Consider the following 24,566-nt stretch of genomic DNA (forward strand, 5'->3'; position numbering starts at 1 on the left):
TTTTTCTATCTTTTTATTCTTATTATTTTAGCATAAGCTCATTTTTATTCTTTATAATTTATTTTAATTTCAAATTAAATAATTATGTAATAAATATCTTTTATGTTATTTTATATTTTTATTTTAATTTCAAATTAAATAATTATGTAATAAATATCTTTTATGTTATTTTATATTTATAAGTTACTTTAACTGTTAATTTTATCAAACACTTTAATTAACTTATCAGTTATCAGCCTCAATCATTAGCCATAAGCTATAAACTATCCGTCATCAGCTATTAGCTATAAGTTATAACTTATCAAATATCTTATCAGTCAACCGCTATTTTTACTAAATAGACCTTTAATCAGATGTCAGCATGACAAAACTTATTAAATTTTTTGAACAAAAATTTCACCTTCTATTATATTTTTTTTTTTGGGTTTGAGAAATCAATCTCTACGATTACGCATAAAAGAATATTGGATTATTATAATTTTGTCAAACATATGTTGTAAAATGTTATATAAAAAACAATTTAATTTAATAAAATAATAGTAATAATTAAAAATTGAAAAAGTTAGGTGTTTTGTTTGTGTATATAGTCAACAACCGCGAAAAAGGTAGTTTCTATGTAATACACGTTAGGTAATTACCTAACTCCTTCTATAAATACCCTCTTCCTTCACATCCCAAACCTCTTCTCTTCTTTCATTCTTCTTCTTCTTCTTCTTCTTCTTCTTCTTGGTATGTTCTTCTTCTATCTCTATTATTTTTCACTCACATTCTCTCTTTTTTTTCTTCTTCTTATATATTGTTTATTGCACCAAACCATTATATATTGTTTATCTGGAACTTGTATTGTAATTTTTTAACAGAAAAATTTTGAAGTAGCTGGAAATTGGAGCTTGTGATTAAGGTAATATTAAATTTTTTTTTTTTGTATTTGTTTTTTTTTTTTTTTGTTGAGATTATGATTATGAAGTTTTGTTTGTAATGTGTAAAGTTTGTTTTGATTATTTTAATGAAGATTGTGTGTTTTTGTTGACTTTCAATTGTTTGTTTGGTAATAATATTGAATGAATGAATGAAACTTTCTTGATGCTTTCCTTAGACTTTAATATAAAAGTGCTTTTTTTTGTTATTGTTTTGATTTGGTCAGATTCTTGACCATTTTTTAATTTTTATTATTTGTTGAAAAAAAGTGCTTTTTTTAATCAGCATTTTATGAGAGTTTCATTGGGTAAATTGAGTAATATTCTGTTTGGATTGACCTATTTGAGCTTATATACCGGCTAAGTTTTATGATGCTGTTTGTTTGGAAGACATCTTATGACATTTTTAGCTGTTTTTTTAACTTATACAAGCTTATTTATAAGCACTTATTTTGATAAGTACTTAAGATATGACATTTTTAGCTTATTTTTTAACTTACACAAGCCTATTTATAAGCACTTATTTTGATAAGCACTTATGATATGACATTTTTAGCTTATTTTTTAACTCACACAGGCCTATATTTTAAGCACTTATTTTGATAAGTACTTATGATATAAGCTGCAAATAAGCTGTTTATCCAAGCTTGTTATTTGGTTAATTAGCTTATGGGCTTATCTGAGCTTATCTACTTGCATAAGTTTTGTGATACTGTTTGGGAGAAATTCTCAACATTTTTATATAATTTTTTAGCTTATTTTTTTAACTTATGCATGCTATTTATAAGCGCTTCTTTTGATAAGCACTTTTGCTATAAGCTGTTTATGATCTTACATTGTTGCTGTTTTGTATAATTGTGTATAGATCTGGATCCAATGGAACTGAAGGCAAATCATACGTCTCTCCTCGCTGAAACCGCAACCTTGACAAGGACAAGGTCAAGGCTCGGCACGCCTTCGAGTCTCTCTTGCTCTCCTACAGGTGGTTCGACTTTTCTCCACGGTCCCTCGCTAACTATTCCAAGGAAGAAGAATGGAGTTCTTGACGATGTTCGTTATAACGGTTGTCTCGACGCAATGAGATCGTCTTCTCCTACTCACAAGAAAATATCTATGGATGTTGGTCACGGTGTTCCGTCTTCTGAAGCCGATGCCGCTTATTTAACCTGGCTGGTATAAAACACACACAACCCTCTATGTAACTTGTCGTGGAAGTTTCGTTTGTTCGGTTTTGTTATTTGTTTCTGTTTTTATCATTTTCACAGCTAGAGTTTCCATCAGCACTTTCGTCTTTTGAGCAAATTACTAACTGTGCAAAAGGCAAGAAAGTAGCATTGTTTCTCGATTATGACGGGACTCTTTCGCCGATTGTTGACAATCCCGACCGCGCTTTCATGTCTGACAAGGTATGCTATATTTTGCAAAATGTTTCGAATGTGTTTCTGGATTGTTTTGATTTAGCTGATTGTGATCGTGTAACAAATGCAGATGCGCGACGCAGTTAAAAGCGTGGCAGAGTATTTTCCGACCGCGATAATTAGCGGAAGAAGTCGTGAAAAGGTAGTTGAAACTTTTCTCGTCGATGTTTACTGAAATCTATATATAGAAAAATGTGAATAACAAACTTCCATGTTTGTACTAGCTCGATGATAAGAGCTTAACCTTGTAATCTCAAGGAACAAAGTTCGAATTTCCTCTGGTATATGAATATTTACTCCCCGAATTTTTATCTAAATGTTTGTACCGGGTTTTGATTCGAGCCTTTTGCTGCACGTTATCTTCTCAGGTACATGAGTTCGTTGGCTTGACCGAACTTCATTACGCTGGTAGTCATGGAATGGACATTATCGGTCCTCTTAGAGAATCGGTATCTGATGATCACCCGAATTGTATTAGATCTACCGATAAGAAGGTACGAGTTTTCGATTCTAGGTTTCTATATAGCATATGTTTCCGATCTTACTTCATTTTGTCTTTCTTGTTCGAGAAGTATCGTTCTGAAGTGCTGATATATTGATTTATATAATCTTCTAAAATGACAGGGTAAGGAAGTTAATTTATTCCAACCTGCTGCCGATTTCCTGCCTATGATTGACGAGGTATGTGTTATCGTTTCCTATGTTACACCGACACTTCACATCAAAGACGTGTCTGGTGTTCAACACAGACGAATGTATCAGTGTTAGGTCTGGTGTCTGTGTAAGTGCTTCGTAGATTCTAATTGGCTCATGTTTATGCAGGTACGGATGTTGCTCGTTGATTGTATAAGAGACATCAAAGGCGCAAAAATTGAGAATAATAAGTTTTGTGTCTCTGTACATTACCGTAATGTAGACGAAGAGGTAGTGCTTACTACTCCCTCTATTTCATCTGTAGAATATTTTGTTAGTAGTATTAATGAAGGAATATGCGGTATAATATTTCGTTTCGTCTAATGTACAGAATTGGGATTTGGTGGCACAACGCGTTTACGATATCATGAAAGACTATCCACATTTACGATTAACTCACGGTCGAAAGGTACTATAACAAGAGACATAACTTGTTCACTAATTTTAATGTTTTTTTACGGAACATATCTGTTATAGGACTTAGTAACTCATGTTTACCGATAATGTTCAGGTTTTAGAGGTTCGACCGGTGATTGACTGGGATAAGGGAAAAGCTGTTACCTTTTTGCTAGAGTCTCTCGGTGAGTTCATTTGTCGATAATTCAATTTAATCGTTACCGTGTTTTTAAGGATCAAAATTTTGTTTTTGCAGTAAATGACATTCGACGTGTTTTATTTTTAGGACTTAACGATGATGAAGATGTTCTAGCTATATATATCGGTGATGATCGAACAGACGAAGATGCATTTAAGGTTTTGAGTGAGGTTAATAAAGGTTTCGGAATCTTAGTTTCTTCTGCGCCTAAAGAAAGCAACGCTGTTTACTCTCTTTGTGATCCTTCCGAGGTAATTCTCGTTTTCATAAGCTATCTTAGAGAACTTATAAAAATAAGTCGAAAACATCTTCCAAACACGCCATAAACTATATCTATAATATAGCCTCTCTCAAATAGTCTTTCTTAAGCTATAAGTTATTTTCATAAGCTATCTTCTTGCGAGTTTATGGACATATCAGAAGTGTTTTCGTGTTAGGTATCTTGAAGAAGAGCTTATAGAAATAAGTTGTTTTCTAATTAACATAAGTTCCATTATGTGTAGGTGATGGAATTTCTCAAGTCACTTGTGGCATGGAAATCAAACTCTTTACTATAGTGTATAGAGGAGATTATGCTTCTACTATACTATATATTAATGACAGAATCTGATTTTGGATTATTGGAGCAGAATTAAGCTCTGAAGAAGACCTTTCAAGATAGGAATAACTTTTTGATTATTCAGTTTTGTTTTGTCAAAGCTTTTGTGGTGGCTGTAAATTAATGGCTTATAGTTATATGTGAAGAAGACTATTCAAAATTTGTTCAGAGGGTTATTTTTTTCTATAAATTATTATTATTATTATTATTTAATTCATATGAAATTGTTAAGGGAGAATTCCCATGTGTTAATTTTTTGTTTATCTGTAATTTGGAGGTCATTAATATATATTATAAAATTTTGATTATCATTATATGCTTCGTATAGTGCCCCTCACTCTCACTCACCTTTTGTCTCTATTGAATTTGAATCATTCTAGAAAAAGTATTTTGAAATGTAAGGGAAAAAAAACCCAGAAATTAGTATCTTATAAAATGAATCAAGTTTTTTTTTTCTTTTTATAAATAAGTTTTCAAAATGCTTTAGTACCAATTTCAGAAGCCGATTATATGTAAATTAAATTAAAAAAAAAATCTGACAATTCTTTTATACCTTTAATATTTAGAGGTGTAAAAACGGGTTTGACTTGTCAGGTTTGCTGTATTTTTTGTAGAATAAGTCAAAATTTTATGTATGCAATTTTTTTTGTCCAGTATACTTTAAAATTGCAATGTTTATATGTTCGTCTTACCATTATTTTCTTCGAAATAAATTAAAGTATTAGTCTTGCATAGTACCCTGAACTATGACTGCTTTGATCCGTTATGTTTTTTTTTTTTTTTTTAATTTGACAATTTCTCTCTACATCTTTGTTATATTGAGTGCACCTTTAAAATTTTGAACATGTCTCTCGGTAAATTCAGAGATGCATTTTCGTACGCACCAAATACTATTTTTTGCAAGAATTTAACTCGGAGTCTCCCTCTGATAGGAAGGTGTAGCAGGCAGGCGATGTCATCCAGAGTGATCGTTATCTCTCCAACCGAAAAGTGGAAATATGACGTCTCCTTATGCCATCTCTTTACGAATGCCCCTGCATTCCGTGGCTAATAGTGTTGTATTCGGAACAACAAAGTTTCGAAAGTCCGGAGGCAAAAATGGCCTCCTTGAACCAATTCTCATTAGGATTATGCAGAGTAAATATTTTCGAGCATGGTTCACGGACTTTAGTGGCAGCCGTTCCTGTAAAGATAAATATTAATATCAATTTTAACATATTTGTGTGTAAATCCTTTAAATGAAAAGTGTAATAACAAATATATCTGTCTAGTGGATACATGTCGAGCGACATGATTAGAGTAATAGATCTAGAAGGAAGTGTCAGAGGACCCTCTTGGATACCTAGAGTTAACCTGCACGGATTCCGGAACACGACCCTCTTCAGGTGCCGGAACATGAACCTCCTCGGGTGCCTCCTCATTATCCCTAGATGAGGACGCACATGACAGACGACTCCTCGGAGCAGAAGTGGATGTTCCCTCCATTTCCTCCTGCGGTACTTCACCGCGTTCTCGACCCCTCGTAGCCTGCTCAGCTCTCTCACACCGAACAGAAGTAGTTTGGGTTGGCATGCCAAGTCTCATTCTATTTGAGTTCTCAGCCATTTTTATGAAGAACAAAATAATCAGTACTCAAAGGGAAGAAACAACAAGTTTGAAAAAAAACAACTCAGGCATAATTTCGGAAGTGCATCTCCGAAATTACTCAGAGATGTTTTAAGTTATGCACTTCGGAAACCACCTGCGATTGCTATTTTCGGACCTTTAAGCTAAGTCCCCCAAAGATCCAAATTTTACACCAAAACAACCACATTTTACAAGTTATACTTCAACCTACTTAGTTTAAATGATTCTAAACAACTTACTATACATATACAAAGTAGATCAAAGGATTAGGAGAAACTTACTCAAATTTGGAGATTTGCGAGTTGTTGAAATGTCTTGAAATAAGGAGTTGTAATAAGAGGAAATGAGTAGAAATCAGTTGAAATAAATTTTGAAAGTAGAGATTTTGGGGTTATAGGGTGTTTGAGGGTTTAAGTTTGAAAAGAGAAAGAATGAGGAGTTTCTATTGTGAGTTTAATGTATATATTCTAATTCGGAGATATATCTCCAAATAAACCTCTAAAAAATAAAATATGATATGCTCGAATACGCATCTCCAAATTTAAAGGGTAAAATTGCTATTTCGCCAGAGACCTTTCAAGAGGTTTAAAAAGAAATTCTAATTCTATCTATGTTCACATTTCAAACCACTAAACCATACAAAAGGTGCAGGTAGCTAGCTATATAAGTGGTGTAGGTAGCAATTTTGAAGTGTAAAACTTCGTTGTGACCTAGTCCAATCCCTAGACTACAAACTCTTTTCATCATACCTCTTTCATATCTTGCAAGACTATTTTTTCTTCTTCTTTTCTTGGTTTTACACTTTTTTGGTTCAGGGGTTCAGATCAATCTATTTTAATATAATCACCAACATTTATTATTTTGACAATTCTTAGGGTTGTTAGTAACTAGTTAATTTCAACCATTAATTAGTTTAGAGCAATGATACATTTTGTTGTCATGTAAACATACATAAATTGAGATTAATTGGTATGATGAATGATGTAAAATATTAATCATTTTATGTATCATTCAACGTAAAAAGAATTTTACAATTTTTATCTTTAGGACTGAAATGCTCACACGTCCGCTCCACTCCAACGAATTAAGATTTTAGACTCATACTTTCAACAATAACAATTTTGATGAATCTCATTTTTTCTAGATTTCTATGTGACGAGAATAAACGAGGTGGACATGCTTCTTTAGCTCGTAGCAATATTTATGTTCACATTTCAAACCATTGACTAAGCCATACAAAAGGGTGCAGGTAGCTTACATAAGTGGGTATAGGTAGCAATTTCAAAACATAAAATTTCGTCTGTGGCCTAATCCATTCCTTAGCACAAACTTTGCTCATATACCTCTTTCATTTCTTACATGATTTTTTTTTTCTTCATCTTCTTTTCTTGGTTTTTCTTTTCTGGTCAGGTGTTCAGATCAATCTATTTCATTATAATCACCAACATTTATTATTTTGAAAATTCTCATGGTGGTTGATAACATTAACTTCGACCATTAATTAGATTTAAAGTAATGATACATTTTGTTGTCATGTAAACTTCATACATAAATTGAAATTAATTGGTATGCATGACTCATGTAAAATATTTTAATAAATGTGTCTAATTAATTTTATATCATAATTTTAAATGTTAGTTTCTAAAATGTTTAATATTTATACAATGTCATCTGATTTGATACATGGTAAATAATTGTTTTTTTGGCATGTTTATGCCTTTTGTGTTTGGATCGTGAACAAAGTTGATTTTAGCAAAATAAAGTTTGATAGAATTGATTTTAATAAAATTGAGTTTAGCAAAATTGATTTATGTTTAGATACATTTATATAAAAATGAGTTGAATAATAAATTTCAGTGTAAAATCACCCAGAATCAATTTTGGAGGTAAAAACTACAAATTATAGCTTCAAGTAGAATCAATTTTAAAAGCAGAATCAATTCTACTTTAGATAAAACAAACACCTCAAAATTACCCAGAATCAATTATACACCTCTAGAATTGATTCTAGGTCTCCCAAAAGCCAATCCAAACATGCTAATAGAAAAGACAAAATTCTACAAAGACTATGATAGATAGTAGAATTTAGTAGTTAAGTTTATTAAGAATTTATATAAGTAGCAATTTTATTGGTATTGTTATTTGTGTCTTTATTAATATTTGGGTTTTATAGTTTGTTATCCACTAGTAACATTATATATTGTAGTCTTATTGAGACATTAGGATATCAAAGAAATCAACAAAGTTATTTTTATCTCTATTTTCTTATCTTTAATTTTAATGTCTTTACCTTTTATTGTTGAAACCCTAGTTCTATAGACTTGGTAGGATTAGCGTCTTATCAGACTATGTTAAACACATTTAATATTTAATATTTATTTTTAATAATTAAATAAAAATATTAAATTACTATAATTTTTTACCAAATATATTAATAATAATATAGTGAATGAATATTAAATATAAATATTAATTTAAACTGCACATCATTTAAAGAAATAATATTAAATATATTACATTCCTTACATAATAAACATATATAAATATTGAAATCTATTTTTTATATGAAAATTAAATATAAAAATTTATTATTTAAATATTTTTTATGATAAAAAATTTAAATGAGTTGAATTTCATAAATCTTATAACAAGTCTCGAGGATCAATAATTTTTTCAACTGAATCAATTTCTTATCAATTGAACAAAAATTCATGATGTTCACTGATTGATATAAATAATTTAGATATTTTTTAAAAAATTTTATGTTATATCCTAATATTATAAAAAATAATTCAAAAAAAAAAAAAAGAAGAAGAAGATCTTTCTATGGTTCCATCTACAAGCATTTATTTCTTCAATAATAGAAACATGCAATCATGTTCCTCTTCTATGTCTCCTTTTCCACTTCTAAATTTGGAACCACCATTCCAATCCAACATTCACACACTTACCATTCCAAGTACACCATTCTTCTTATTTTAACCCTCAAACTCAAATCACATCACAACATACCTTGAAAATGAAGCCCAACACTCTACACACTCCATTGCAGAAAAGTAATCAAAAACCATCCTATGTTATCTTTGTCACATTTGGTTCCATTGTATTCATAATGTCAATGCTTGCACTTATCATCATAAATCAAACCCAAAATCCATTGGAAAATTTGGAAAGGCAAGAATTGGATAGAGGGGTTGCTCAAGAGGTTTCAGCTAAGTCAAATTCATATGATTTTCATAAAGTTTCATATGATTGGACTGATGCTATGTTTTCTTGGCAAAGAACAGCTTTTCACTTTCAACCTCAAAAGAATTGGATGAATGGTAAGTCTACCTTACCTTATTTTTTTTTCTATTCACATTGTTGAATTTTAGTTTACTATATGTCATCTCAAAAACATCCGATAAAATTGGAACGATATAAAAAAATTAGGATGATTTATATATAAAAATGACTTATGTAAATGACATGTCTAAGTCGAAAAATAATTTGTTATATGCAAGTTTGAATTTTACATAAATTTTTATAGAATTTTTCATTGAATGGTAGGTGATCAAATTTAGATATATGAATAACCTAGTGTTTTCCATTTTTATTTTATCTTTCTTTAATTTGTTATTTCAAAATGATTACCAAGTTTGATTATGAGACTAATCAACTGTGATGTTTTTAATTTTTTTTTCATGCTTCATGTGGTGGTTATTGAACTGACTTGACATAGATCCCAACGGTACACTTTTCCTTTTATTTATATTTTAGTTTGTAATTTTATTTTTTAATGAATCTATTTCTATTTCTATTTCTATTTTTTTATAAAATATTTGGTGAAAACTTCATAGTATATATATATATATATATATATATATATATATATATATATATATATATATATATATATATATATATATATATATATATATATATATATATATATATATATATATGCGGACGAGTGAATTATGCAATATTATTAAATAATTGATATGATGTTATAAAAAAAAGTAATTGAGGATATGTAATTATCTTTTAAATTCAATTGAATTTTAAAACTAAGAAATAAAATAAAATACACTAATAATAAAGTGGAGATCAACTTACTATATAAAAAAAGTAAGTTTTGCTTGAGTTATTTCACTTAATAACTCTATCAATACTATTGGATTGGAATCTAACATTAAAATTTGAATCCTAATTCTCAGATTTATGTATATGAGTTTTCAGTGGTTATTGTTATTTCGTCAAAAAAAAATCTAATATATACTTTTTTTTCTCTCTTATACTCCATGACATTTTTTCATCTCATTTGTTCTTTTTTCTTTTATTATATAAAAAATTTGTTAGCGACAACATAATTTCATTTGAAGTGAATAGAAATGTTTTTTTTATGTCTTTTTTGTAAGTGTGCATTTTTAATGTTTTTTTTTAAAATTAGATGCATTAAAAAATAATCGATAGTTTCAAGCATCGTAATTTTTTCTGAAATTTAATTTCAATCACTCTTAAATCTCTCTAAAACTGTTTCTTGTGATTATCTCCAATGATAAGATCCAAGACAACTCAATTTACCACTCAAGGCAACACTATTCCCGCACCTGAGATCTGATCGACGATCCAAATACTTCAATATATTTCCGCGTCAATCTTATCTCTTATGACATAAGAACCACCTCAATCGCAAGACATTCCGATCTTCATCACTTCACCCAAAGTTTTGATTTATTGTTAAAAGAATTTATGTAACTACCCCTACCTCATCCTAATAAAAATTTGTTAACTTTTTTTTAATTAAAATTGAGTTTAGAAACATACAATTATTACACAACTAGAATCTCAATTTTTTCATGTCTCTTAATAAGAAAAGTCAAATAAAATTTAGTAAAAAATTTATCAAAGTTTGATTGTATGGCTGCAGGTCCATTGTTTCACTTGGGATGGTATCATTTATTTTACCAATACAATCCAGATTCAGCTATTTGGGGCAACATTACATGGGGACATGCTGTATCAAAGGACATGATTCATTGGTTCTACCTCCCCATAGCCATGAAACCCGATAAGTGGTTCGATATAAACGGTGTGTGGACCGGATCCGCCACACTTTTACCAAATGGCGAAATCATAATACTTTACACGGGCGATACCAATAACTACGTGCAAGTTCAAAATCTTGCTTATCCCGCCAACTTATCTGATCCTCTTCTCCTTGATTGGGTTAAATACGCTGATAACCCAGTCATCGAGCCCCCACCTGGCATTAGGTTGAAAAATTTTCGCGATCCAACCACAGCTTGGATCGGGCCCGATAATAAATGGAGGGTTTTAATTGGGTCCAAGAAAGAAAAAACGGGTCTTTCATTAGTTTACAAGACAACAAATTTCACGTATTTTGAACTCAACGAGAACTACTTACACACGGTTCCAGGTACGGGTATGTGGGAATGTGTGGACTTTTACCCGATTTTGATAAACGGGTCGAACGGTTTGGACACATCGGTAGACGGGTTGGAAGTTAAGCATGTGTTAAAGGCTAGTTTGGATGACACAAAAGTTGATTGTTATGCAATTGGAACTTATTTTATTGAAAATGATACATGGGTGCCTGATAACCCTAATGAGGATGTAGGTATTGGGCTTCTTTTGGATTATGGAAGATACTATGCTTCAAAAACTTTTTATGATCAAGTGAAAAAAAGAAGGATTTTGTATGGTTGGATTAATGAAACTGATACTGAAAGTGATGATTTGAAAAAAGGTTGGGCATCACTTCAGGTATGAATTCATTGAAATTTTTGTCAAGTAGTTTAATGAATCAATTTTCATATTAAGGAATAATATTAATGAATAAGTAGAATGTCGCCGTTTCGAATCAGCGATTCCACAATCAGATGTTCCTAAATAGCTATCAACTGAATTAATTTAGTGGGACTTATTAAAAATTTTAATATAGCAAATTAATGTAACGACTTTAAATTAAAAATGGTTTGGCATATGTCTGTGTTGCCTACAAATTCTTAGCGGGTCGATAAAAAACTTTAGGTCTGCACCTCTATTTCGTACGTCTCGCTCCGTCTTGTCCTGTTTTTGGCCGAAGGAGCCAAGGTTTTAGATCCTTCTTTTAGACAAATCTAAATAGGAGAGACATACCAACTTTCCGTCTCTAAGCAGCTACCAACTCATTTGAATTAACGAGATTAATTTCAACATTTTTAATATGTATTTCATAAAATCTTTTACATAATTTTTTTTCTTCCTTTTTTCAGACAATTCCAAGAACAGTGTTGTTTGACAAGAAAACTAGAAGTAATTTGGTTCTATGGCCAATAGAAGAAATAGAGAGTTTAAGAATAAGCAGTGATGAATATGAAGGAGTAGTGATCACACCTGGCTCTGTTGTTCCACTAAACATTTCTCAAGCATCACAGGTTAGTTGTCTATAATTGTCTCTAAAACAATTTTTTTTTTCAATTTGACACCTTAAAAAAAGTTGTATCCGTGTCAATGTTCGGTCGGACATCAACACGACACAGACGCAACATTGATACTGATTATGTTTAATTGATTTATTTTTTTAAATTATTACGGATATTCGTGTAAGTATTGGTGTCGTGTCTAGTATCTGTATCTGAGTCCGTGCTTTATTTTTACAGTTGGACATATTTGCTGAATTTGAGATTGAGTCATTGACATCAGAAGGAAATATTAGCAATGATGATATAGATTGTGGAAGAGGTGCTTTAGAGAGAAGTGCTTTTGGACCATTTGGAATTATAGCTATTGCAGATGACACACTTTCTGAACAAACTCCAATTTATTTTAGCCTCTCTAATACTAGTCTTGGTTTTTCAACCACTTTCTTCTGTGTTGATGAAACAAGGTAAGAATTTGTATGAAATATAAATTTGAACAAGGTTACAATTTCATGGATGAAATATTGTTTGATTAATTGAAATGAGTTATTGTGTGATGCAGATCATCAAAGGCTTCTGAGGTTGAAAAACCAATTTATGGTACCAAAGTTCCAGTTTTCAGTGATGAAAAATTGTCAATGAGAGTATTGGTAGGTGTCAATCACATGCTTTTTCTTGTAATTTTTCTATCATGATTCATCACGCAAAAATAGGAGTGTCAAAACGGGCCCGATCTACCAAATGTGCTCGTTTTATCTGCATTTTTTCGCGTACTAGACTAAGGTTTTAAGCCATATCCTCTAATATGTCTGTCCCGCTCCGCCTCGTTTTTATGCGGACATAAACATTAACAAGAATTTTTTTACAACTTTTAGCCTTTAGGGATGTAAAGTCCGCATGTCCACTTTGCCCTCAGTTTTTCGCAATTAAGATCAAGTTTTTAGATTCGCACAGTCACATTGACGTTTCTCCGCTCTGCTCCATTTTTTTCGAACTTTTACGAGAGTGACTTAAACGGAGCATATATGTCTATTTGCACTTTTATACAAGACTATCGAATTATACTCTTCAGTCTCTAATATAAACAAAATTGATATATTTTTTTAATTTATTGAACGACTGATGTATTTGATTTATATACATATCAGATACATCATACATCATTTGTTTGATGAATAAAAAAGTCAAATTTTTTATAATAATGATCGGAGAGTTTTATTATCTAATCAAATCGCGTTAATTCAATTTATTGTTGTTCGCGTCTGAAACTTTCGTAAAATTATCTTAGTACTTATTTTACATTTTTGTCTGTGACAATAAATTTCTTGTTAATGTGATTAGGTTGACCATTCAATTATTGAGAGCTTTGCTCAAAGAGGAAGAAGAGTGATTTCAAGTAGAGTTTATCCAACAGAAGCAATATATGGAGCTACAAGATTATTTCTATTCAACAATGCAACTAACATTAACATCAAAGTCTCTATCAAGATTTGGCATTTGAACAATGCTTTTATAGGTCCATTTCCCTTTGATCAAACTCAATGAAAAATACAAAAAAAACTATATGAAGCTCATTGAAAAACCAATTGATTAGTTACTAGTCTTACAAATGTAGTTGATCTGCATTGAGTGTGAGTGTAATGAATTTTGAGGTTTAAGTTAAATACGAACGAGAATAAAAACACTTTAGGATTTTTCTTTATAAATTTAAATGTATTTTGTATTTGTAATTTGGATTCCACCTTTGTATCAAGATAATTTTTTTTAATATGCATCTACTTAATCTAAACAAATATATTTGTGGATGGTACTATAAAAATTTATACCATCTTCAAGAAGAAGAAAAGAAATAATCATAATACAATTAATCATCATCTTTAAGTGTCAGAAAAATATTTAAAATCGTATTAATATGGAGCATATTAAAGAACAGAGCTTTGCGGGTTGTCTCGGGTTCTCCCCAAATAAATCATTGTTATAATTTTTTCAACAATGGATATACATGATATTGATATTAATATCAACTAATATATCATTTGGAGATGGAAATACTCTCACCGAATTCAGACGTTCACTTAAATTATGTTACATGAATATTTTTGATAGACTTGAGATGTAGTAAGTTGAACCCAACAATCCCTTTTTAGTGAAATTATTGTGTGAACATTGAATAGACATTTGTTCATGAGTTATGGGATTACCCTTATGCAACACTTATATGGATTTAGCTTGTTCCTTCAAACAAAATGGCTCAATTTAATTATTTTTCTTTTAAGAATTGGATCTCTTACAATCTTATTGCAGAATTTCATGGAGTGCACTACAAATCTCTCTTTATGATCTCTTGCTAACACTAATGGGAGCGAAGAAAAAAAACTTTGAAAATGGCTTTCAAGCAAATAGAAACAATCATGCCAGTGGTGAGAGAAATCGAGAAAGAGAACCATGTACATAAAAATGTTATGGCGTCGATATCGAATTTCATATACTTAGCTAAAATCTCCTACATAAAAATTGTATTAACCTCAATTGTAATGTTACTTATAAAAGTTCTACTTCTATTACTGATTTCAGAGGTTTATCGAGAGGTTCCTCACATAATTGATTTAGGAGATGCACATGAAAAACTTGTTTGTGTGATGCTTTCACTACTTAGAAATGAGCGATGTTATATCGGTTGGAGTTTACTTGAAAAGAGAGATTTACAAATCCATCAGTTAAAAGTCACTCTGAAGTTTTGATAAATATAATGTGTTAAAAGACTTTGAATGATTACAATTTTTTCAGTTTAATATGCAAAATCGTAAAAAAGACTCAAAAGAATTGATCCGTCGAATTCAAATATATTTTGTAAGAAAAAAATTGTTATGAGTTTTATTAGTTTATTTATTTTGTTTTCTCTAATTAAAATCATTTTAAAAATATATTAATATAATTTATAAAAAAAAAAAAAAGAGATTTTAATCTTAAGTCCAATCCACATCCTTTATAAAAAAATCATTCAATAATACAACAAAATCTCAGCACTTTTTCAAAAAGCACAGTCCTCTCCGGCGAATTCCGTCGCAACAGAGTCCTCGCCGGATTGCACTCAAACCGGCGCGATCGCCGGCGTACATCAATTTGTAGAGGTTTGCATCCACCATAACTCAATTTCTTCGCAGATCTGTTTCATTTTGAGATTTTGTTCATATTCAATTTCTGTTGGTTATTATGCTGCATCATCAAATTGTTCAATTGCTTCAAAATTCTGCTCATAGTTTGTTAGAACCTTTCTATAATGCTTTTGTTGCTACTTGCTAGTTTTGTAGTCTTCAATTTGTTCTAAATTTTAGGTTATGTACATAGGATTTGGGATTTTTTTTTTTTGCTTATTATTATTTTTAAATTATTACTCTCAGAATGAAATATAAGCAAAAATATACATGAAAAATTATCTAATTATAATTTAATGGTGATTTCGAGCGAATTGATTCTGGAAAATTGATTCTGGTTAAAAATGAGTTGAATGGAAAGTGACTTATGTTTGAATAATTTTAGTTAAAATTGAGATGATCAGGAAATTTAAATGTAAAATTCACGTTTAAACTTAGAAGCTACAAATTCCAGTTTCAAGTAGAATAAATTTTGAAGGCAGAATTAACTCTACTTTAGAAGAACCAAACACTTCAAATTTATTTCAAAATCAATTCTATGGCTCTAGAGTTGTTTTTGGTTCTTCCAAAAGCTAAACCAAACATAAAGTAAATTTGAGTAGTATTTTGTAGCAGTGCGGTCGAATTGCGGTTATAGATTGAACATTGGAATTTGGACAAACAGTTATTGTTCAATGAAATGTGATTTAGTGGAACTGGAAAGTGTTTCAAACAGATTTTGAACAAATTATTCTCTCGAAAATGAAATATAAGCAAAAGTGGTATGTGAAAGTTGATGTATGCAGTTAAAAATTAAGATTATATACATCAACTTTTTAGATACTTTTTGCTTATATTACATTTCGGAGAGTATTATTTTTCTCATTCAGCTATAGGCAACGGTCTTTGAATAAAAACCTATGACTTAAAGCTTTCAACTGTGAAAAATTCAGATTTTTACTTTTTATCAGTAGATATCAGATTTTTATTTAAATCAAGGTTGTTTCTGTTCAATACATGCTGTTGTTTTGTCAAATATCGGCTATTGCGGGTTACAGTTATGATTTTTTTGCCAACCACCACGGTCAATTTGTAAAAAATAGTCGTGTCATGGTGTTTTATGGTTTCATTAGGAAAACCGCTATTGTCCCGTGATATGTGATTAGATATAAAGTGTTGTTAAACTATAGCCATCGAGGTGCTAAACACGGTAGTCTGAAGCACATCAGCATTTAAACGAACTCCTATTTTCTGTAATTTGTGGTTAACAACATTGTTTCGTTTGAAAACTGACATAAGGCTTTCTGCTTTCAACTGTGAAAATTTCATATGTTGACTGTTTATCTATTGGTACCAGATTTTGTATTGAATCGAGATTCTTTCGGCCCAATTCATGTTGTTATTTTACTCTTGAGCCTTAAAATCACGCGATTGTAATTGCTCTCGAAACATGATATCTATAATTTTATTAGTTAATAGATTATGATGTTTCAACTGATTTAATATTAGCATTGAATGAATGAATAATGATAATAGATTATTTCCATCATGTTGAATTTTTTGAAGGTTTGTTGAAAACAAGTGTTACATTACATTACATCAACCAGATTGTGCATAGCTTAAATATGACAGACACCTTAAAAGACAGTCCTTTGGTGAAGATAAAAGTGCTGTTTTTTGCACGAGCGCGTGATCTTACCGGCTTGAGTGAGGTACCATTGGAAGTGTCATCTGGGAGTACTACTCAAGATTGTTTGAAAAAGCTTCTTGTTCAATTTCCACGTTTGGAAGAAATACAAGGATGCATGGTTCTGGCTCTGAATGAGGAGTATACAACGGATTCAACGATCGTTAAAGACAAGGATGAGTTGGCCGTTATACCTCCAATAAGTGGTGGATGATTCAACTTGTTAGTAATCTTCTTCCTTCTCTCAATTTGATTCAGAACTCCTTGTTTGTTTAGCTTACAGAGTGACTCAACATATGTGAATCTTGTAATAATGTCTTTTATATCAATTGAATAAATAATTGAAGTTATTGTAGTTGGTATCTGTGAAAGCAAGGAGTGTGATTCAACCTACATTATATTGTATCAGATATGAATCAAGGAATATGTTTTTTGCCAGTCAAGCTCAATGGAGGGAGGAGATTTGAAGACGTGCTTCTTTGAGACTTAAATAACCTAATAGAACAAAAGAAATGGTGATTGATGGTGGCAAAGAATCAAGAACTCTAGCATTTAATAATATGGCCTAAAATTCTTCATTGTTCATCTTTTTCCAACCAATTCTTAAGTTAAAAGCCTCATTTAAACAAATTAAATATCTCAAACCTATACAAATTAAAATGTGGATGATGAAAAATGAGTGGGAAGACTTAGCCTCAAGTGGCAAGTAACTATAAAATTAAATCTTATGGATATGTATATCAGGGGTGGACAAATTTTAAATGTTTGATTGAAATTCATCGATCCCGTTGTCTTTTTTTATAAATATCAAGTTGATAAAATTGTTTAATTTGGGTTTTATTTATTTTTATAATTTAATGGTGGCATCAAGTAGTCACAAGAATACAATAGTATATATTCATATTATTTAATATCAAAAATAATTTTTTTAATTTGTAAAAAAATTTAAAAATAACTTTACTATTAATTTTTTTATATAAAAATCACTTTTAAATTTTGTTTTTACATTTTTTTAAAGTTAAAACAAACTAATAATAATAAAATAAAATAATTTATTTTTGATACGTAAAAGTAAGTTAAATAAGAATTTTGAAGTTAAAATTTATGTTTGAACACAAAAATTAAAACCAATTTTCGAAATAAGATCAATTTCAATACAAAAAAAAATTCTTTAAAGATATCAAAAAAGTTTGAAGGTGGACCAAACGCTTCTTTAAGACATTTTTAGGAAGGAATTCAAGTATCCAAACAAAATACTGATTTACCATTAGTAAAAAAAAGTTAAAAAGATATTACAATTTTATCTATCTAGGACCTAATTGATATGGCCACCAATAGGTGGAACCAAAATTTATGAGAGGCTTCATCTAAACTTTTCCTATTGTAAGAAGGTTAGCATTGAAGATTGACTTTAGAATGCTTTTCTAAAGGAACCTAAGGAAGTGTTAATCAATATTGTGATTATTATTGTTAGCATTTGGTGGGCTATGAATAAGATGGTCTATGAACATAAATACACATTGAATCTTCCATGATCAATCAATGATCCTTTGAATCTTCCATCTTGCTTAAGTTGCAAGATTAAACATATTTCTATTAGTCACATGTTGAAACTTCCATGATCAATCAATGATCCTTTGTTTTTATTTGAGATTAGTCTTGTCTTTTTACTTGGATGGTAAACCAAAAATATATCACCACTATTATATTATTGGTATAGCTAATGGATATAGTTGCTTTCAAACATGCCTAACTTTATCATCATTTTTTGCTATCCTATTAACATTGTTCTCTCTCTTTTTCGTAATGAATCATAATGCACAATTAACTTGATGGTGAAATGCACTTTGGTAACTTCTCAAAAATCAATGCCTAAAACTCTATTTTCTTTCTTAACACATGTATTACCTATGACATCGATTAAAATTATAAGTAAATAAAAAAATATTTTTGTTAAATTTGTCTTATTAAATGTTGAGTCATTAATTTTTGGGTCAACATGAGAAAACATTTTTGAATTGTGGTCTTTCTCTATAAACAGTATTTTGTGAGAGACACACCACATACTCACCTAAAATCTTAAGTTGTAAGAAGTATGGATCATTTTTATTATATGCTCATTTCCTCCATTTTTAGTCGATATGAGACTTTATCACTCACACCACCCACATCATTAGCCTTAATCTCCACTAAGATTCATTTCCGCTCCCTCACCGAGTCAAACAGGACTCTGCTAGATCAAACAACTCTATAGGTAGTTATGCAAAAGGTATAGGAGGTAGAAGAATGGTTAATTATAACACTGCACACTAGTGTTGTCAATCATTCTTCTACCTCCTTTACCTCTTGCATAGTGGCATCAAGATTCAGATTTCGATCCATCAAACACCTAGTGTGCAATCATGACTTTTATCTCAAATGAAAGTATTCCTGTAAATTTACTCATCTTTGATGTGAAGAATTACGACAAATAGTGCAAGCAAATGAAGATATTGTTTGGCTACCAAAACATTCTTGATGTGATCGAGAACGGTGTAGATCCTCTTGTTGAATGTGTTACTCAAGAGCAAAGAACGTCGCATAAGGAAGAAAAGAAGAAAAATTTCAAAGCGTTGTTTTTAATCCATCAATGCGTTGATATGGATAATTTTGGTAAAGTGTGTGACTGCGAATCATCAAAACAAGCGTGAGAGATTCTTGAAAAGGCGTACACATAGGCTGACAAGGCGAGGGTTGTGAGGTTACAAACTCACACATGTCAGCTTGAGTTGATTCAAATGGAGGAGAAAGAGACTATCAACAATTTTACAACGAGAATTACTCGGTTGGTAAACCGAGTAAAAGCATATGAAAAAACGATAGGCAGCAACATGTTGTCGCAAAAATCTTGCATTCTTTGATGGCAAGATTTGATAACATAGTCGTAGCGATTGAGGAATCAAAGGACCTTGTGACGATGAGTAAAGAAGAGCTGCATAGCTCTCTTGAGGCAAGGTTTGTACATTACCAAATCATTGGTCAATCGCCTCTACTTGAATCAAGCTCTGTATTCATTCAAGATGAGTGAAGACAAAGTCTTGACTGAACAACTAGCTATGTTCAATAAGATGATTCTTGATCTGGAGAATATTGAGATTACCATTAGTGATGAAGATCAGGCGTTGTTGTTGTTGTGTTTTTTTACCAAGATCTCATGCTTACTTCAAAGAAACCCTCTTGTATGGAAGAGAGTCACAGACCTTTGAAGAAGTTCAATCAACCTTATAATTGAAGAATTCGAACGAAAGAAATAAGCACAAGTCATCATCTATTGGTGAAAGATTGTTCGTCAAAGGAAAATCTCTGAAGTTGATGGTAAGTTTGAGAAGAAAAAGTGTAAAGGTCCACAAAAGTCTTATGGTAATGATGCTCATGTTATTAGGTGTTACCACTATAAGAAGGAAGTTCATGCCAAAAAAAAGTGTGTCCTAACAGGTTAAAAAGTTATGGCGATGGCAAGGACAATGACAATGCAGCCATTGTTCAAGATGATTATGAATCATCTAATATTTTGGTGGTTTTAGCAGAGAATCGAGCAAGGAATGAAATATAAATTCAGGTTGCACTTGGCATATGACTCAAAACAGAGATTTGTTTGAGGAGTTATGTGATCAAGATGGTGGGTTAGTGTTGCTAGGAAAAATGTGGGTTTGATATTTTAGAAGGTTCTAATGTATTTGTGCTTTTATCACCTGTTAGTGAAAACTTTCATGACATTAATAAGATATGGGATTAGAGCTCAAGGAGTGGTAGAAGCCTGAATATTGTTTTCAGAGCATGATACTGAATTTGGCAGAGTATAATACTTTTTGAAAGTATAATAATCAGAGAGTTGCTGTCTCTAATAGAGTAGATCAATTTGATTGAATTGGATAAACAAATATCTTTGTGTTCGTGTCTTTTATCTTTCTTTTGCTTTGTTGTGAATTTACTTACGTTGATCGTGTGTTAATTAAGTTGCTTGAAGTCATTAATTTTAATTGCTATTGTTCTCTATTTCACATTTCTTTATTCTTGATGAATTTAATATTAAAATTAAATTTAACTAATTTTTATTACTATTATAGAGAGGGCCAAGGCCCAAGAATTTTGTTTCTTTGAACCTATCTCCAAGCTCACTATTATTGTTAGATATTTCACAACATTTATGATTCTAAATCAATATAAATAAGTTTATTATTTACATAAATATATTTTTGAAATTAATATTGAAATAAAATTGTGATCAAAGAAAATAAATGTGAAAAACAATATACTACTATATATAGAAAAAGGGAAATTAATACATGTCTATATTTAGATTATGTGGTGGGGGCAAAAAGTGAGAATGCATTTAAAATAATGGGTCCCTTTGAGATTTGAGTAAGTCAATTAATACTAGAATTAGAATGAGAAGAAACACGTTTCTTGCGAGATTTTTTCACGCGTATATCACTCTATTAACCACTTATATACGTAATTCCAATTGAATTTTTACAAAGGAATATTTATAAATTTTATATACATTTATCTTTCTCTCTTCTATAAATGTGTATATAGTAATTGCTTATGTAAGTGTAAAAAATTTAATTCCGATTCAACTGGTTTATTTATATTCAATTTAATTTTATCTTAGATTATACACATAAATAATTAAATGATAAATTCTTTGGTATACCTATGAGTTTTAGTTGGGTATCACTTTAGTGTAAATTGATTTAAATTTTATTTTTTTTAAAAATAAAAATAAATAAATAAAAAGATGATGTGACATTGAATACTGTTACTTGATTGGACAAGGGTACCGGTACCCAACTAAATTCAAGGGTACCAGAGTGTTCATCTAATTAAATAAGTTTTTTTCATAAAAATATTGGCTATGCTCGTATGCATATTTTCGATGTTAATAGTTATTTTGAAGGTATTTGACTCCTCAAAAGTGTATATGCTTCAATCACTACTATTATCATCTATCAAAACAATCTATTAGCACTTTTCAATATCATTAAAGAAGAGGTTGCAATTGTCTACAATGTTATCTCTACCAGCCATAACCCTTTGTACTTATTAAAAATGTACAATAAGGGTAATTCTGTATTTGGAAGGTTGTATATGATATGCATGGTTGTTGATGGTGTTTAAAGCTAGCTCAAACAGAATGGTGAAAAGCTATGTATGTGTGGGTATAGACGAATCGAATGTCCCCCTCAATTCTAAAGCTGAAGTATTTATATAGGCTTTTTGGGGCTGGGTCCTTAGACCCATGAAGCGGTTATCCTCCCAATTTCCTCATAGAAGTGTGGGATACGTGGAAGTTGTTTTTCCTTATAAACACGAGGGACGTGGTTTTCCTCCTTGGCTGACCCTTCTATCGCGTTAGTGTACGCGACCACATTATTATCCACGTTCATTGGGCGTGTGTCTAACGTCACAAACTGCTTTTAAGATTACCGACTGAGCCCACAAACCAACACAGGTCTTTTCAACATGCTCTATCCTCACTCACACGCTTTCTGGGAAACTTCCTAGAAGGTCACCCATCCAAATACTACTTTAAGTCAAGGCTCTTAACTATATAGTTCTTATTAGTTAGGCTACTGAAAAGAAGATGCATCTTGTTGGTATAGATAATATCAATCAATCCTTATAAGTCTCCCTTCAACGAATCAGCCTTGTCCCTGCACAACCTTAAGATCCATCTCATTCCGATGTAAATTTAACGACCACTCTTCACCCTCTTCAACCTCGGGTGTTACATGTTTCTTGCCCTCCTCTACATCGGGTGTTACAATGTGGATAATAAGAACGACACTGGATAACTCAATCCCAATCTAAGCGTGTTAATATGGTATGTCCTAGGTGAGTAGAGTGTTACACTAGTACTTCTTCATTCTTCCTCCGGGCGGCCCATTATGATATAACATGTTAAATATAAATTTTTTGATTGTATGTATGTATAAATTAAGGTTAATTTATTATTAAGGAAAATAAATAATTAAGCTATAATAGTACTTCATAAAAAATATGGTACTGATAAACTAACTCTTAATTTATGACCTTATTGTAGAGATTAACTAATACAAAATAATGTTATTTAATAAAATTAACGATTAAGTTAATTTATAAATATAAAATAACATAAACAATATGTTTAATTAATATTTATTTATTTATTTATTTATAATTAAGACTATATAAGTGAAATTGAAAAAAAAAAATAATATAAGTTATTTAAAGTATTTTATTCTAATGGTATAAACTAGTGCCGGCCCAACGTTTTTGAAGTACAAGGAAAACTTTGATTTAAATTATTTTATAAATAATATTTAATTAAAAATTAAACTAATTTCATTTTTATTATTGATTTTAATTTTGTTGTGTAAGAAGCTATAGAACTTTTTTTTAAAGGGTAAATAAGAAATTTTGAATAGTTTATTTAAAATAAAATCAAAGTTATACATATCTATTACTATAATTTACTTTAACAAGTCAATGTTCTATACTGCAAATATTTTAAAAATGACAAAACAACCGAAAATAAATTACAACTATTTTAAATATGACAAAACAATTGAAAATGTTTTACAAATTAAAAAAAAAAAAATTTAAAATGAGATTTGTACTCGTGTTTAAGATTTTTTGCCTCTTGACTAGCTAATTTTATGGTATATATATTATGAAACATTTCTTTATTATATAAAATTTGAGGTTATATTTTTTAGCATTTGATACCTATTTTAAAATCTGAAAAATTCATGCGGCGAAAGTGTTGACGTTATCGTCGAATTGGCTGACCATAATGATCGGTAAGTTTCGGAGTGAAATTGCTTTGGTCTATTGCAAGAAAAGAAAGTGAAGTAAAGTGTTCTTGACTGGCCCAATGGCTAGGCATGATCCAATCCACTTTTGCACCCAGAACGACTTAATAGCTTTGGCCCAACCAACTGGGGACACATCCTCACCTGACCAGAGGGCCAGCGAACCAACGCTATCCTCGGACAGACCTCCACGCAAGCCAACATCAAGATACCCCTTTTGCCCCTCCGTTTGAGACAAATGGTCTCTTGCTTGCTGGGCAGCCTTGCTGCCCAATGTTTATGGTGCCCCCAATGTTGGGCCAAGGTCTTTTGTTTTGGGCTGGATTCTTAGGCCCAAAATAGAAGACTTCTAGGATCCTACATGGGTAGGGCAAGATCAACACGTGATATTCGTCTTGGGTCATCTTCCCGTGAACCTCGGAAGATGGAGGACTGGTTCTTCCGAAAAGCAGTTGGCCACGTGTCCTTAGAGGGGCACGTGGGTGAGAAGCTCCCCAATGGCTATAGCCATTTGAATCGCTCTATTGGGCCTTCATTGGAGTAATGTTGGACTGGGGCCTGCTCGACACTGGGTCAACCACTGGCCTTGTCTAGTTTTTCCAAGAACCTTGAGAGAACTTAGAAAGTGTGCTTCATTCACCAACACCTAATTTCT

The 24,566-nt window shown here is 31.0% G+C and overlaps 3 protein-coding genes across 6 annotated transcripts; all 3 read left to right on the forward strand.

The window, feature by feature from the left end:
- Window positions 1-629: 629 nt before the first annotated feature.
- On the forward strand, window positions 630-4,524 carry LOC131593461 (probable trehalose-phosphate phosphatase F). 3 transcript variants are annotated; one of them, XM_058865959.1, is made up of 12 exons: window positions 630-729; window positions 861-901; window positions 1,783-2,090; window positions 2,183-2,323; window positions 2,406-2,477; window positions 2,704-2,829; window positions 2,960-3,016; window positions 3,158-3,259; window positions 3,360-3,437; window positions 3,540-3,609; window positions 3,711-3,874; window positions 4,127-4,524. In XM_058865959.1, the coding sequence occupies exons 3-12, from the start codon at window positions 1,794-1,796 to the stop codon at window positions 4,178-4,180; spliced, it is 1,161 nt and encodes a 386-aa protein (XP_058721942.1). In that variant the 5' UTR covers window positions 630-729; window positions 861-901; window positions 1,783-1,793; the 3' UTR covers window positions 4,181-4,524. The 3 variants fall into 3 exon arrangements, with proteins under 3 accessions (XP_058721942.1, XP_058721943.1, XP_058721941.1); XM_058865960.1 differs by having other exon boundaries at window positions 701-719; window positions 860-901; XM_058865958.1 differs by lacking the exon at window positions 630-729 and having other exon boundaries at window positions 740-901.
- Window positions 4,525-8,734: 4,210 nt separating this feature from the next.
- LOC131593459 (beta-fructofuranosidase, soluble isoenzyme I-like) lies at window positions 8,735-13,803 on the forward strand. Of its 2 annotated transcripts, XM_058865956.1 has the most exons (7): window positions 8,735-9,170; window positions 9,569-9,577; window positions 10,760-11,616; window positions 12,108-12,269; window positions 12,495-12,721; window positions 12,817-12,904; window positions 13,596-13,803. In XM_058865956.1, the coding sequence occupies exons 1-7, from the start codon at window positions 8,867-8,869 to the stop codon at window positions 13,797-13,799; spliced, it is 1,851 nt and encodes a 616-aa protein (XP_058721939.1). In that variant the 5' UTR covers window positions 8,735-8,866; the 3' UTR covers window positions 13,800-13,803. The 2 variants fall into 2 exon arrangements, with proteins under 2 accessions (XP_058721939.1, XP_058721940.1); XM_058865957.1 differs by lacking the exon at window positions 9,569-9,577 and having other exon boundaries at window positions 8,736-9,170.
- Window positions 13,804-15,248: 1,445 nt separating this feature from the next.
- Window positions 15,249-17,430, forward strand: LOC131657321 (molybdopterin synthase sulfur carrier subunit). Its single transcript, XM_058926732.1, has 2 exons — window positions 15,249-15,385; window positions 16,955-17,430. The coding sequence occupies exon 2, from the start codon at window positions 17,014-17,016 to the stop codon at window positions 17,287-17,289; it is 276 nt and encodes a 91-aa protein (XP_058782715.1). The 5' UTR covers window positions 15,249-15,385; window positions 16,955-17,013; the 3' UTR covers window positions 17,290-17,430.
- The last annotated feature ends 7,136 nt before the right edge of the window (window positions 17,431-24,566 follow it).

The sequence above is a fragment of the Vicia villosa genome, linkage group LG3 (assembly GCF_029867415.1).
Source record: "Vicia villosa cultivar HV-30 ecotype Madison, WI linkage group LG3, Vvil1.0, whole genome shotgun sequence".
In the NCBI taxonomy this organism is placed as follows: domain Eukaryota; kingdom Viridiplantae; phylum Streptophyta; class Magnoliopsida; order Fabales; family Fabaceae; genus Vicia; species Vicia villosa.